The 15,592-nt window shown below is 44.1% G+C and overlaps 1 protein-coding gene across 2 annotated transcripts in view; it reads left to right on the top strand.

The window, feature by feature from the left end:
- The first annotated feature begins 8,440 nt into the window (after positions 1-8,440).
- Positions 8,441-15,592, top strand: part of TMEM245 (transmembrane protein 245) — a 112,760-nt gene continuing 105,608 nt past the window's right edge. The window contains exon 1 of one of the 2 annotated variants that reach the window (XM_027769377.1): positions 8,441-9,042. In XM_027769377.1, coding sequence (XP_027625178.1) covers positions 8,467-9,042 — 576 coding nt within the window. In that variant the 5' untranslated portion in view covers positions 8,441-8,466. The remainder of the gene's footprint in view (positions 9,043-15,592) is intronic. The other variant, XM_006142706.3, reaches the window with a different exon arrangement.

Below are 15,592 nucleotides of genomic sequence, written 5' to 3'. Positions count from 1 at the left end.
GACCGCGGGGGGGGGCCCCCGGGGCCGGGGGGGCCCCCCCCTGCCGGTCGGCTGGCCCCACTCCGGGAGCCCCGGGCCGTTGTCTGGCAGGGGCGTCGTCTGGCGGGGGCGCCGCGGCTGCTGCTCCGCTCTTTCTGTTTCCATTAATTTATTTTAATTTGACCAGAGAGAGATACAGAGAGAGAGGGAAAGTGAGACAGCAAGCCACCAGGTCTGGTATTCGAACCGTAGTCGGCCATATGGGAGTGTCCAGCGCCTTAACCACCACACCACCTGCTGGTCCCCTGACTAGAAATTCTAACATCTGTCCGTTCTATTGCTTCGGGCATTAGAATACTTTTGAAATGTTTGGCAATCTTGCCTTTGGAAGCATAGCACCATGACAAGACATTTTTGATTTGCTGAGTTGGGGCTCCTACAGGATTTAGGCAACATTAACAACCATCCTTCTTCCCCAGTTCTGTTCAGTTTGTGTTTGCATCCATTGAGAAATGCTTTTGTTATGTAACATGGGAGCCCTCATTTTGTATCTAAAGAAAGCGTTGGTTGGAGAAGGACAGAGGGAAAAATTTGGCCTTTGTTCTCTCGCTGACACTTTAGGTTAATTTTGAGCCCCTGAGGTTCAAGGACAGAAGACTAAACACGGAAAGAACTTTTCATGAGAGAAGTTACAATACATTGGGAACAAGCAACATGGTTTAGGGCTTGGGTGACAGAAGGATATAGATTGGGCAAGTCAGAGAGAGGGACTTCCCCCTCTCTGGATGGACCCTAGCTCTGCTTTGGATCTCTGAGGATCAGAAATTTGCGAGTATGTAGGATCTGGGGATGGTGGCACAGGGACTGTCAATCTTATGATGGACACTAGACCCAGTAACCTTTGTGGGCAACAGGGTGGGCATAGGGTGGTTGACTCATGTGTCTTGGCATATGGGACCCTTCCCCCCAGAAACAACTGAGGGCTTTTAGGGAGAGAGGCTGAGGCCATATAAATGGGAGCATGAGTAAATGCCAAATGCACAGTGAAAACAAATGCGACCATAATTTGTAATCATAATCCCAGAAGTCCTGACTAAAGTATAGCTATGAGTCACTTACCAATGGGGATGCATTCTGAGAAATGCATTGTTAGGCAAGTTTGTTGTTTTGCATCATTGAGTGTACTTACACAAACCTAGATGGTATAACTATTATAATCTTATGAAACTACTATTGTATATGCAGCCCATTGTTGACTGACATGGAATTTTGTAATGCATGACTGTAGTTAAGAAACAAACTAAAATGTAGGAACGGTTGAAGCAAAATATCTAGAGTCAACCATCTGCAAAACTTTGACCGGAAACCGGTACATGAGAAAGAAAAAGATGACTTTTTCCATTATTTCCTTTGCTGAATCCCTTTGTCTCCAACTCCAAGTAAGCAACAGTATCGTCATTTAAAAACTGTGGATGATGTGGCATGGTAGTTAAGGTGCTAGACTCCTACATGGCTGATAGTGGTCCAAGTCCTGGACCTGGTGGCTTGAAAAACCACTCTGTTCATGTGTGTACACAGGCATGCCCAAATCCCAGGAAGAGAATGGAGGAGAAAGGATTGCAGTGTGACCATCCCCTTTGGGGGTTGATTTCTCACTTTGCTTCTCACTGTCTCTCTGTCTCTCTTCTCTCCCACAAGTGCACATGTCCTATGGCAAAAATCTCAAAACAGGTCTTTTAGCTCAACAGCTATTGAAATGAGAATCCATGTGCATCTGAGGTGGGCCCAACCCTGTTCCTTTAACTACAAAAGCCTCTGCTCCAAATCTCTTCTTTCAGCACAACACCTAGTGAAGCAAGGTAGGGCAGTCTCTGTCTTCTTTCTGTATCTATTTCTCTCTCTCCCCCTTTCTCTCCCAGATTTTTTTTTTTAATATTTATATTTTTTGAAAATCCTTAAGTACTGTCTCCTATCTCTAAACACCTCTCCTTTATCTTGCTAATTTCAGAATCCATGTGTATCCCAGGTGGGCTTAGCCTTGTTCAAGAGCCATGCAGTTTTCATTTTTTGCCTTTTATTTTTTAATTCTTCCCTCTTTTTTTTTTTTTCAAAATTTTTTTGTTTCCTTTTTCCCTTTATTTCCTTTTCTTTTCTTTTTTTATTTTTGGGAGAGGTTTTTTTTTTCCGTTTTTTTTTTTTTTTTTCCCCACTATAGGGCGCGTGTGCACTCGCCAGACAGACAGAGACATAGAGACAGAAAGCGAGAAATCACCCCCCAGGGGGGATGGTCACGCCGCAATCCCTTCTCCTCCATTCTCCTCTCGGGATCTTGGGCACGCACGCACACGCGCCTGGCGTGTTTTAAGCCTCCGGGTCCGGGACGTGAACCGTGGTCGACTACGTGGGAGTCCAGCGACATAGCCATTACGCTAACTGCTGGTTCCCATTCTTTCCCTGACTTACCTTGCTTCTCAGCTTCCACACAACTGTCTAGACAGATTTGGGTGCACAGTAGCAAAAAATCTGAATACTTTTAGGGTCATAGAAAACCTCAACCTCCGGGGCCGGCAGGTGGCATGGTGGTTAATGACGCTGGACTCCCACATGGCTGACCACGGTTCGAGTCTTGGACCTGGAAGCTTGCTTTCTCACCTTCTTTCTCTCTGTGTCTTTCTCTGGTCAAATTAAAACTAATAATAATTTATAAAATTAAAGTAATTAAAAAAAAAGAAAACCTCAACCTCCACTGAACTGCTACAGAAAGGGAGAAACTCATCTTCACAAATTTGAATTCAAATCTCTTTCTGTGGATACCATTTTGTAAAACACAGTAGTGGAGGAGAAATTGGCATAAAAGTATCTCACAGTAAAGGGAAGCATCTGAGTTTACAGTTGCAGAAATCGCCAATGGATTACAAAATGTGAATATACCACCAAATGACTGAAAATCGTAGAAGAGAGACTGCAAAGTGAGCAGCAGAGAGAAATACTGAACTGCAGTGAGCATGGCTCATCTCCCACATACCTCTGAACTTTAGTCGAAACCCCACAGCTCACCCCAGGTGCATCTGTCCTTCAGAAACTGGGAAGCCTTGGGGATATCCAATTCCATCAACAAAAGTACAAATTGCTTGGTGAGGATCAGGAAAATGGATCTGCAGAGATACTGGGGTATTTCCTCCCACACGCCTCTAATGCTCAGAATTAACTCCAAGAATAATCCATCCGATGACCAGAAACCACCACAGAGAAATATGGGAAACAAAGAAATTATCTCTCCCCTAAGGGAAAAGAATGACCCTTCATCATGCACAGTCAAATGGAAGTTGTGGAAATGTCAGATAAAGAATTAAAAATGTTCATAGTGACAAAGCTAACGGAGATGCAAAGGAAGAGAGACAACAAACTCCAGAAGATGTAGGAGAAAAGAGACAAGTTCCAGGAGGTGAAGAAGTTCTTGCACGATCTGAAAGAGGAAATACACACCATAAAAAAGAAACAGAACTGTTAGAGATGAAGGCTGTAATACAGGAAATCAAAACCTCTCTTGAAAATATCAAAAGCAGATTAGATCATGTAAAAGATTGAATCTCAGATGTAGAAGACAGAACCTCTGACCTAGAAAAATTCAACAGAAAGACTGAGAAAATAACCCCCCAACATGAGAATGATATATGAGTAATACTAGATACCATTAGATGCCCAAACATCCAGGTAATCGGTATCCCAGAAGATGAAAAAACTAATTAGGGCATTGATAATCTATTCCATGAAATCCTGGAAGGAAATTTTCCAAACCTAGAGAGTCATTCAAATATCCAGACCCAAGAAATATAAAGGACCCCACATAGAATCAACCCCAGAAAATTTTCTCCAAGGTACATCATAGCCAGATTGGACAAAACCACAGACAGAGACAAGATACTAAAATTGGCAAGAGAGAAATGTCAAGTTACTTTCAAAGGATATCCCATCAGGCTAACATTGAACCTCTCATCGGAAACAATACAAGGAAGAAAAGAATGGGAAAATATATTCAAAGTATTAATTGAAAAACAATTTCAACAAGAATGCTGTATCTGGCAAGATTTCTTCATATGGGAAGAAAAGATAAAGACATTCTCAGATAAACAAAACCTGAAAGAATTTATCAACACCAGACTAGCTCTTCACGAAGTTCTTAAGGGAGTGCTGTACCAGGAAAACTAAAGACAGACTGAAATAAGAGAACAAAAAATGACCAAGAATAAGACTTAATGGTAGGGACAAGTTCGGAAATATCAATAATAATGTGGAATGTTAACTTCTAGGATATAAATGGAAAGATCAGACCACAGTAACACTGCAAATTCATTAAAAGTGAGATTACGTGAGACTAAACTGGTGAAATAGAATTCTAGGACTTTTCTCTAAAACATTACTGATTTTCTTCTATGCTTTGTCTTCCAGATGTAAATATTTGGGTTCTCTTGTGAGTTGTTGATAGGTTCAGGAATTTGTTAATTTTTAAAAAATAGAAACATAAACTTTTCTCCCTTCCTGAACCGTTTGCAATATTTGAAACTATTTGTAAGCATTCCTACTCTGTGGCAGAACGGTTATTTGCATAAGTTCAATAATACAATTGTATTTGTTGCCTTGCATCAGAAATTTAATTCCTATGGGGATTTAAGCAAATAACAGACCAAATTGAAACTAACCTTTTTTTTTTTTTTTTTTGCGAATAAGTTGTTTTATATCTCTCTTTAGTAAAAGGGAAAATGGAGAGAGAGAAAAAATGTTTCAGAAGAAAATTACAGTGCATTTGTCACTAGATTTTAGCTTTGTCCATATTTTTAGTTTAAGATCTTTTGTGAATCAATAAAGTGTGAAAAAAAAAGTTTAGTATGGAAGGGAGGAAGGAAAAGGGAGAAGGAAAAAAAAGTATAAGCATGTTTGATTGACAGAAAATGAGAAGCTGGGGTGGCGTGGTGGTTGAGGGCGTTGGACTCCCACACAGCTGAGCGCATTTGGAGTCCCAGACATGGTGACTTGCTTTCTCACTTCCCTCCCTCTCTCCCTCACAATGTCCCTCTCTGCTGAAATTAATAAATTGATATATAATAAAATAAAATAATTCTTAAAAAAAAAAAGAAAATGAGAAGCTGTTTGCTAATGATAATGTATATAGTAATATCTTCGTCTTGACTGACATACTTGGTATTCATGCTGGAAAAAGAAATGTTGTACACTGTAAAAGTGTGTGATTAAATGTTAAAAAAAAAAGAAATAAAGAAAAGAAACAAAGCTATTTGGGGGTCTTGGGGTTTATAAGAAAAAATTAATGGACACAATACTGTATGTAAATAAGGGGAATGGGGACTAGCAGGTGGTGTGGTGCTTAAGGTGCTGGACACTCCCACATGGCCGACCAGGGTTTGAGTCCCGAATCTGGTGGCATGCTTTGCTTTCTCACTTCCTCTCTCTCTTACTCTCACCCTCTGTCTCTCTCTGGTCAAAAAAAAAAAAAAAAAAGATAAATAATTATAAAAAATAAAAATAAAAAAATAAATAAGGGGAAGATGCTACTGGACAATATGTCACAGTAGGGTTAAAATAAGGACAATTTGGGGCCAGTAAGTGGAGAGGAGGTTAAAGTGAGTGGATCCCATATGGCTGACTCTTTGAGTCTTGGACCTGGCAGCTTGAAAATCATGCAAGGTACGTACACATGTGTGCCAGAAATCCTGAGAGGAGGATGGAGGAGAAGGGATATGGCATATCTATTCCCTTGTGTGGTGATTTCTCGCTTTCTTTTTCTGTCTCTATCTCCAGCAAGCACATGTGCCCTACAGCAAAAACTATTAAAAAAATAAAAAAGACGATTTAATATATATTTCAAAGATAAACTAGTAGAGCTATTAACAAATGTACACAACATAATGCAATGTTTACTGTGAAAGAAAAAATGTGGATAACCTTCATTTGACTATTACACACTATCTATGCCTTAAAAAACTGTAGTTCACAAAAAATATAGTGATTATATGTAAATGAGAAATCATAATTTTAAAAAATAAGATAAACGGAGTTCTTCTTGAATATTTAAAGGGAAAAAACACCTGAAAATGGAACAAACAAAACACCTGCTGGCACGGTGGCTAGAGTGCTGGACTCCCATATAGCTGACCGTAGTTCAAGTCCCAAACTTGGCAGCTTGCTTTCTCACTAACCCTTTCTGTTCGTCTCTGGTGAGCACACATACCTTACGGCAAATTAAAAAATAACAATAAAATTTTTAAATAAATGATTCTTAAAAATAACTGTATAATGATTAATGATCCCTATCAATATTTTATGTACTTTGGAAAACAATTATGTTAAAATTAACATAAAGATTTGTAGAAATTAGGAAAGGAATAACTTGCAGAGCTTGCAATGGTCACATATTGAATACTCTGTAAAGGCTATCCTTTACTTTTAATTCTTAAAAAGAAACATGTTGCTGGGATATTTTATGGGTAGTACGCTTTGCCAGAACTCTTTTAACAGGAGCTGCTGCTGCTTTTCTTTCTTTTTTTAATTTTAATAATTATTTAATTGACTATTATTTTTAAATTTGCCATAGGGCACATGTGTTCATGAGAGAGTGAAAGGAAGAAAGCAAGCCCCCAGGTCTGGGACTCGAACCACTATCAGCCATGTAGGTTTAGCCACCAGGCTACCCACAGGCCCCCAACAGGAGCTTCTACATTGCCCTAGAATTTCCTCTTTTCACAACAATCCTGAGACAAGAGCTTCTATTATTATCACTTCCATGTGACAGAGGAAAAATTGAGGTTGAGGGCTTCATTGACCTGGCACCCGGTCTCAGAAAGGAACAGTGATAGTTTGAGACTGATCTAGGGCTCTTTCAAGAGTTTAGGTTACTGACACTTGCACAAGTAGTTGTCAACAGCTGCCACACATTACAGCCTGGGAGAGGCTTTAAAAAAACCAAACAAACACAGAAGGGATCAGCAGATGGTCTAATGGTTATGTTGCTGGGCAACCACGTAGGGGACTGCAGTTTGAGTCCCAGACCCTGCGGCTTAAAATTCACACCAGGTGCATGTGCGTGTGTGCCCAAAATCCGGAGAGGAGACCCGGGGAGAAGGGATTACAGAGTGATCATCCTCCCTGGGGGTGGGGGTGGGGGTGGGGGGTGATTTCTGGCTTTCTGTCCCTGTCTCCTGCACTCACCCAATAGCAAAAACCTCGCAAAAACAAAACAAAACCCCCCCACAAAACAGCAGAAGAGGGCCAAGAGATGGTAGAGCAGTTAAGTTGCTGGACACCCACATGACCCACCACAGTTCAAATCCTGGACCCGGAAACTTCAAAATTATGAAGCACATGGGTGTATATGTGTCCAAAGAACGTGGGAGGAGAATGGAAGAGAAGGGATTGTAGCATGGCCATCCCCCCTGCCCCCCCCCAAGGGGGTATTTCTCACTTTGCCTCTCACTGTTTCTCCTGCCAGTGCACGCTCCCTAAGACAAAAAACTCTTTAAAAAAATACCAGAAGATTTTCTTTTGGTCCATTAACTTTGCAGATAACAGGAGTCATACTCAGAGTTTGAATCCTGCCTCTGCCATTTGGTAGAGGAGTGACTGTGGGTAGATACTTCAGTTATCTGTGCCTCGGTTTTCCAGCCTGTAAAATGAAAAGGCCTGTAAAATGAGAACAATGACTTTGTAGGGTCCTCCTAAGGATTAAGTGAATCAATAGGAGTAATTTAGAATAGCTCCTGTTATGTGGGCATAGCTATTTAAAATCCTGTCAAATACACCAAAACAAACACTTTAAACGTGTTTATTAAGAACCAGCAGATGGCGTAGTGGCTAAGGCGCTGACTCTCACATGACTGAATGGGGTTTGAGCCCCGACTGGCGGCTTCAAAATCACGCCGCCGGAACCCCAAATCACAAGAAAACGAAGGGTTTGGTGAGGTGGCCATTCCCTCGGGGTGGTGGTGGTGTGGTGGTGGTGGTGTTGGTGATTTCTCACTTTCCCATTCTTTTCTCCCGCGAGTGCACATGTCCGCCCCCTGCCCCTCCCCCGAAGTGTTTATTAAATCAGTAATTCAAAATCTGGGCATCGTATTTTATAAGTGCTCCCTTACGGAATTTTAGTGTAGAGCTTGGATTTTCAACCTCTGCTTGCAGCGGCTAAAAGTTAACATTAAGCAATGAGAAAAAGGAGCTTTTTCTTCCTTTGCCTGCAGGAGGAGGTAGACTTCAGAAACTTGTTACCTGCTAAAAGCGACAACCAATAGAGAAGGAAGCCCGGCGGCGGATGAGCCTGCCCATGCCCCTTGGGAGTTGTAGTTTCGTACAAGTCCTGTGAGCGCCCGGTGGCTAGCCTGGAACTACAACTCCCAGAGTGCCGCGCGCCGCCCGCTCTGCCTCCCGCCCGCGCTGTTCGCCTGGCTCCCAGTACCACCTCTCCGCGGCCGCAGAGGCGCGATGGCCGACCGCAGCGCTGGCCCTGCCGAGGCGCCCGGCCCGCGGGGCTCTCCCCGACAAGCACCGCGGGTCCCTCGCGTGGTGGGTCCGGGCGGCAGCGAGACCCCGAGGACGGCGGCACTGGCGCTACGCTTCGACAAGCCCATCAAGCAGGCCTTCTATAACACGGGGGCCGTGCTGTTCGTGTGTCTGTGCTGCGGCGCCGCCGTGCTTGTCTATTTCATCCTAGAGGCCTTCCTGCGGCCGCTGTTGTGGGCCGTGCTGTGCGGCACCTTCCTGCACCCCTTCAAGAGCTCGCTGACGCGCCTGGGCCGCCACTGGTTGCAGCGGCTGCACCGCGCGCACACGCCCATCGTGCTGGCCGCGCTGCTGCTGCCCCTCTGCTTCGCGGACTACGGCGTCGAGGCCCTGGGCGAGCAGGCTTTGCGCCGCCGCCGCCTGCTGCTCCTGCTGGGCGCCGGAGGCCCGCTGCTCTACGGCCTCTACTACCTCGGCAGCTACCTGGGCGTGCAGGTGCTGCTGGCGCACGCCGGCGAACTCATCTGCGGTGGGCTGGACTACTTCAGCAGCCTGTGGGTGAGTGAGCGGTGGCCTGGGCCCTGCGGTCCTCCTTCTCGGACAGCCAGATTATTACCGGCTCGTTGCAGCAGCTCATTCTCGCCGCGCAAGGGCAACTAGAGGTTCACACCTGTGCGGCGGTTGAAGGCTCGTCCCCACTTTCCTTCCCACACCCGAGGAACTAGGCGCAGATCTTTCCTAAGTGGGCTGGTGTGCTTCCAAGCAACCCTTCCTCCATTCTTAGAGGTCTTCTTAGGGCAACAGGTCTCTTGGTTGAGACTCTAATTCACTTTGCAGGCGGAGATCCAAGGGCGTGGCAAGGGGGCTCGGTTTGCTGCTGTTGGAGAGGGAGGGGTGCCTCCATTCTGTTCATCTCTCAATAGATGTCAGAGCTGGAAGAGACTGGAGAGGTTGCAGTCTAACTTGCTAGCCTGCAGATAAGAGAGATGACTTCTTATCAGGCTAGGGCTCATTAGGACAAAGGGGACTGAGTGACTCAGGTTTCTTGCGTTCTAAAACAAAACTTTCTTCACAGGCCTGGGCTGTTTCTCAGTTCGGGTGGTTTCAGTCTAGTTTGTGCAAGGCACTGTGTAGTGGGCTGCCCCGCCTCTTTCTTTTACACAGTCCACTTCCGGAAAACTGCTTGTGCAGGGACCACAGCACATCTCCTGCGGCCTGGATTAGGCAGCAGAGAAGGGAAGGAAGAGGTAGGTTGTGGTACACGCATCACCCTGAGTTTAGTTTTAGAAAATCAGGGAGCAGGGGCCAGCAGATGACATAGTGGTTACGTCACTGGACTGCCACATGACTGACCGCAGTTTGAATCTTGAACCCGGTTGCTTGAAAATCACACTGGGCGTGTGTGCATACCCGGCATACCCGGCCAAGATTCCGGGAGAATGGAGAAGGAATTGTGGTGTGGCCATTCCCCCTGGGGAGTGATTTATCACTTTCCCCTCATTGTGTCTCTCCTCCTCTCTCTCTTTCTCCTGTGAGTGCCTACCTTTTAGGGCAAAAACCTCTTGGAAAGAAAGAAAATCAGGGAGCTTTAGAATTGGAAGGAATTTCAGGATAATCTAGTAATTCATTTTCTAACTCAGCTTGTATCACAGACCAGTTAACTGTCCACACATTTAACTGGGGAATGGTAAACACAAGTGGATGGTTAAGACATAAGAATGCTAATCGATCAATAAATAGTACATTTAAAAATGTGATTCACTTTGGTCAGTGAAATAAAGCTCAGTGTATCTTGACATCCTGAAGTCACAAAATACTTTCCCTTATATGTCAAGTAGAGTTTTGGACTTGCAGGGATGATCTGCAGAGGGACCACTGGTCCAGGAATTCCTTTCTTTTCTTGCTCTGTCAATTCTGTCTTGCTTCTCCATTCATGGGAAAAGTTAATTGAACATGTTATATTATTAGCTGCTGGACTTTATGAGGGATTTACAGGGAGCAAGATGCCGGCCCTGTCTTTAAGCCTCACATAATTGTACTTGAGGGTTTTCTAATGGAAATGAGGGACACACATACATTTTCAGTGTCCACCAGTTATGGGCCACAAGCCCAGGGAATGTGATTGTTTCAGTGTCACACAGCTTGTGAAGACATCTGAGGTTCACTTTTACAGAAGCTCGGTTCAGGGCCCTTTCTCTTTTAACATATTGTTTTTACATCTCGTTGGACAGAAGCCCCCTTCTATAAAGGGCAGAATGCTGTGTGCTGTTAGAAATATAAAGAGTGGTGTTATTTGACTTTTAGCCTCAAAAAATGCTGTTTTGTCAAAGTCAGACACACTTAGAGATTCTGCTTATATTTTTGAGTGTTGATTTGCCTAAGTAGCACATCCGTCAAACTGTAGGAAATTAGAAAAGAAAGATCTATTCGATCGGTAATATACTTAAAAAGCTTTTTTTGGGAACCAGCAGTTAGCGTAATGGCTATGTCGCTGGATTCCCACGTGGTCGACTGCGGTTCGTGTCCTGGACCCAGTGGCTTAAAAAAACTCACGCCGGGCGCTTGTGTGTGCATGCCCAAGATCCCGAGAGGAGAATGGAAGAGAAGGGATTGCGGCGTGACCATCCCCCCTGGGGGGTGATTTCTCGCTTTCTGTCTCTATGTCTCTCTCTATCTGTCTGGCGAGCGCACGCGCCCTGCAGTGAAAATCTCTCCAAAAAAAAAAAAAAAAGCTTTTTTTGTTAGGGATGTGTACATCTGCCAGAGAGATAGGGAGGAAGCCCCCCTCAATGGGATGGTGGTCACACTGCAATCACTCCTCCATATTGCCATCCTGTCAGGATTGTGGGCATGCTTGCACCTGCACACAATCCTGGTACGTTTCTTGAGTTACAGTAGTGGGCCAGGAGTCAAAGCACTGTCATCCATGGGGGATCCAGCTCCCTAAACCACTGAACTGCAGCTGGCCAATAGTTTACAGTATTTTCATACCGGAGTATGAAGTTGAATGCATGGTGAATCAGCATGGTTAGAGGAAGATGGCGCATTTCTGTTGGTCAAGCTAAAATACACAATGAAAAGAGTCCTTGTGAAGAAGTGTCCAAAACTCTGTATGCAGCTTTGAATACCTTTTACACCTTCATCTTTGTAATTTACCCCTATGGGTTGTGAATGAGTGGAAGAGAACTCAGGGCTGAGATTGATTAGACTGGGGGGACAAAGGTTGAGTGAATTAAGGATTTTAAAAAGACCTTAAACTCAGCTGTTCATCTGAAATGATGGGAGCAAGGGAGAAAAAGGGGTTAAAAAAACCAGCAATCCATTGGACTAGGGACAGTAGGAGTTAATTAGCAGCTGGAGAGTGTCAGTTTCCTGACTGATCTGAGTTTGAACATAACAAGGCAAACACTAAGGGGTGGGTAGCTGGCTGGGAATGAGGTGGACCTGGGAAACACAGAGTCAGCATTCCCCCCCTCCCCCCCCCAAAAAAAAGTGCTGATTAAGGCCTAACATGAAGTGAAAGTAGGTCATATGACTGGGCAAGGGGCCCTCTGTAGCTTTTCTGTCTCATAGTTCACAGTGACTTTGTTTTGTAAGCCCAAGCAAAGCTGCCTATTATAGAGCGGTGGTCTTTACACTCTCTAGACACCTTGTAAAAATGTACGCCTGCCTCTGAAGACAGGTGTAGATGAGAAGGGCAGAGGGAAAATTTGCATTTAAGCAAATGCACATTTTGGTGCGCTGACAATTCAGTACATGGGTTTCTTTCACATTTATCCACATTGATTTTATGCTGAATTTATTCCTATGCCATAAGTTTTTGTTTCTTTAGCTCTTTCTGGGATGTGGTTTTCTTTTGTGCCCTGCTCCTCTTCTGGCTTAGGAACCATTTGCTCCTTGTCAGTGAGGATCATCTCATTGTGCAGGGGAGCTCATGTGAGGGATAATCTGCCATGAGCCCTGTAAGTACGACGGTGCATCCTGGGTGCCTTGTTCGCCTGCATATGTCAGTGACCAGAGCATCTACATCTGACCCCTTATGTTCAGCAGTACTGTCTGCATTTTCAAGCATGTGCAACAAAAATTCAGTACTCTTTTTGGGCCACCAACCCTGTGTCCATCCCTGTTGTTTGGCCTGTGGATGGGCACATCTACCAACTCCACCGTTGTAACGGGAGAATGGCACGCACTGCTTCTGCAAAGTGACGTCTTTCAGATACTTGGGGCCCTTCGGATGGACATACCCTTGGTGATCTGGGCAGTTTCATGGATGTTCTTAAAGTGAGCAGGAAAATTTGAACCTCTTGATTTGCATGATTTTTGTGGGGTTCTCTGGGTCTAGTGAATAGTGAACCATTTTCAAAGATTACCTCTCCCGTTTAGGAGAGCGACAGTCCCGTGCATTTCAGACCGACCTTTTGAGCAGCTTCCGTGTGGATTAGGTGCTTTCATGCATGGAATTGCGCTCACAACAGTCCTGGGAGGTGGCCGGGAGCGAGTTCCTAGGTGAGAACATTAATCTGGAGATCGATCTGTTCATGCCGTCAGTGGATGGCATTCACAGACCTTATCAGTATTTGAAGTCCCGCTGTCATCCAAACTGTTTGTAGTAACTTTCAATAAGGATTTAAATTTATTTTTTTCTCTCAATACATTGTGATTAAATTTTGTAGCTTAATTTTTTGTTTGTTCGATATAAATTGACTTTAGTGGTTAGGGAGAATATCAGGCTTGGACTAACCCCATATGTACCCCCAAAGACTCCTGGATTCTGGTCATGTACAGACCTTCGTCATCTCTCTTTTTCGTCTTTATATACATGCAGTTTTTCCAAGCCTTGTCTAGTTTTCTTTGTAGTGTCCTCACTACCTGTGTCTCCTTTGTCGGCGGCTTACCCTTCCAGTTCTGTTCCTCTTCAAGTCACATTTGGATTACTTGTCTCCTCCCAACGCTCCATCCTGCTTGCAGGTGAGAGCCTAATCATTTATCATGTAAAGTTGACCCGAAGTAAAATATGCTTGCTGTGAAAAACCAATTTAAGTAGCATAGAAGTTTGTACGTAAAAGTACATCTTCCCTTTTATGAGCCACCCTTCCCACTACACAGATACTACTATTGCTCACCGATATATTGACTTCTGAGTTTATTTCTTTGCCTATGTGAATATATAAAGTATATAGGCATATAGGCTTTTTTTTTTTTTTTTTTTTGAGAGGTTTTTGCTACAGGACGCGTGCGCTCACCAGAAAGAGAGAGAGAGACAGAGAGACAGAAAGCGAGAAATCACCCCCCAGTGGGGATGGCCACGCCGCAATCCCTTCTCCTCCATTCTCCTCTTGGGATCTTGGGCACGCACGCACATGCGCCCGGCGTGAGTTTAAGCCACTGGGTCCGGGACTCGAACCGCGATCGACTACATGGGAGTCCAGTGACATAGCCATTACGCTAACTGCTGGTCTTGAGGGTTTTCTTTTTTTAAAACAAAAGGGGGATAACATAATTTGATACTTTACTCATTTATTCATCATTGTATTCGATATATTTTCTTGTTAGTGCATATAGATACCATTTAAAAATGTTTTTTTGCTGGGACCAGCAGATGGCATAATGATTATGTTGCCAGACTGCTACGTTGTGGACCGTGATTCAAGTCTTGGACCTGGAGACTTAAAACTCACGCCAGGCATATGTGCTTTCATGGCCACAATCCTGAAAGGAGAATGGAGGAGAAGGGATTGAGGCATGGCCATCCCCACTGGGGGGTGATTTCTCATTTTCTCTCTGTGTCTTTCTCTGTCTCTCTGGCAAGTGCATGTGTTCTATAGCAAAAGAACAAAACAAAACAAAACAAAACAAAAAAACCTCTCTAAAAATTTTTTTTTTTTTTGTCAGTGGGCACATGTGCTCATCAAAAAGAGAGAGAGAGAAGACGGAAAGTGAGAAGCATCCCCTATGGAGGACAATTTTGCTGCAGTCCCTTCTCTTCTGTTCTTTCAGGATTTTGAGCACCTGTGAACATGTACCCTGCATGTTTTTCAGGACAACAAGTCTGGGACTTAAATCATGTAGTTGGCCTTGTGGGATCCAGCAGCCTTGGCCATCATGCCACTGTCTGACTGCTTGCTTGCTTGCTTGCTTGCTTTCTTTCTTTCTTTTATTTTATTTATCATTGTTAATTTTTTAATTTGCTACGGGGCATACTCACTCACCAGAAGGAGACAAAAAGAGAATCAAAGAGGGAAAGTGAGAAAGCAAGCAGTCAGGTCCTGGACTCGAACCGTGGTTGGCCGTATTGTAGTCCAGCACCTTAACCCCCATACCACCTGTTGGCTCCTATACTTTCTTCCTTGTTTTTTGGAGAGGCTTTTGCTATAGGACGCTTGCCAGAAAGACAGAGAGAAACAGACAGACAGAAAGCGAGAAATCACCCCCCAGGGGGGATGGCCACTCTGCAATCCCTTCTCCATTCTCCTCTCGGGATCTTGAGCACGTGTGCACATGCACCCAGCGTGAGTTTAAGCCACCAGGTCTAGGACTTGAACCGCGGTTGACTACATGGGAGTCCAGTGACGTAGCCATTACGCTATCTGCTGGACCTATACTTTCTTCTTAATACTGCTATAGTTAAAGTACATTTTTCCCCATTGGATACGTTATAGAAAATGTTTGTAATAGGTTTTTTCAGCTCCCAGTTTGTGTTAGAGTACTCGGGATACACATTTTTAACCATTAGTAATCATATATTTATAATGGTTTAATATAAACTCTAAAGCGTTTTTATAAATAGCCACGTATTTTGAGCTAATAATATTCTGCGAATCTTTTCTGAGGAAACACCTCAGAATGTTAGAAAAAATCCATAAGCCAAAATAACTTTTAAAAAAGTTTTTATTTATTTTCCTCATGTTAGAGAGTGCATGCAGAGAGAGAGAGAAATGCACCCTCGACAGGCTCTTGTCATGCTGCAGTCCCTTTTCTCAGCCCTCCAGCTCATCAGGATCTCTGGGCATGTTTTCAGATGGACCTGGAAATCCAAGTCTGTGGTCAGCCGTGTGGCTTCTAGCAGAGCTGTTCAGTTTGCTACTGACTGTTCCACCAGGCCCGTCTG

This window comes from Tupaia chinensis, unplaced genomic scaffold (assembly GCF_000334495.1).
Source record: "Tupaia chinensis unplaced genomic scaffold, TupChi_1.0 Scaffold000081_1, whole genome shotgun sequence".
NCBI classification, from domain to species: domain Eukaryota; kingdom Metazoa; phylum Chordata; class Mammalia; order Scandentia; family Tupaiidae; genus Tupaia; species Tupaia belangeri.
Note: the sequence above shows the minus strand (reverse complement) of the source record. Positions and strands in the feature narration are given on the sequence as shown.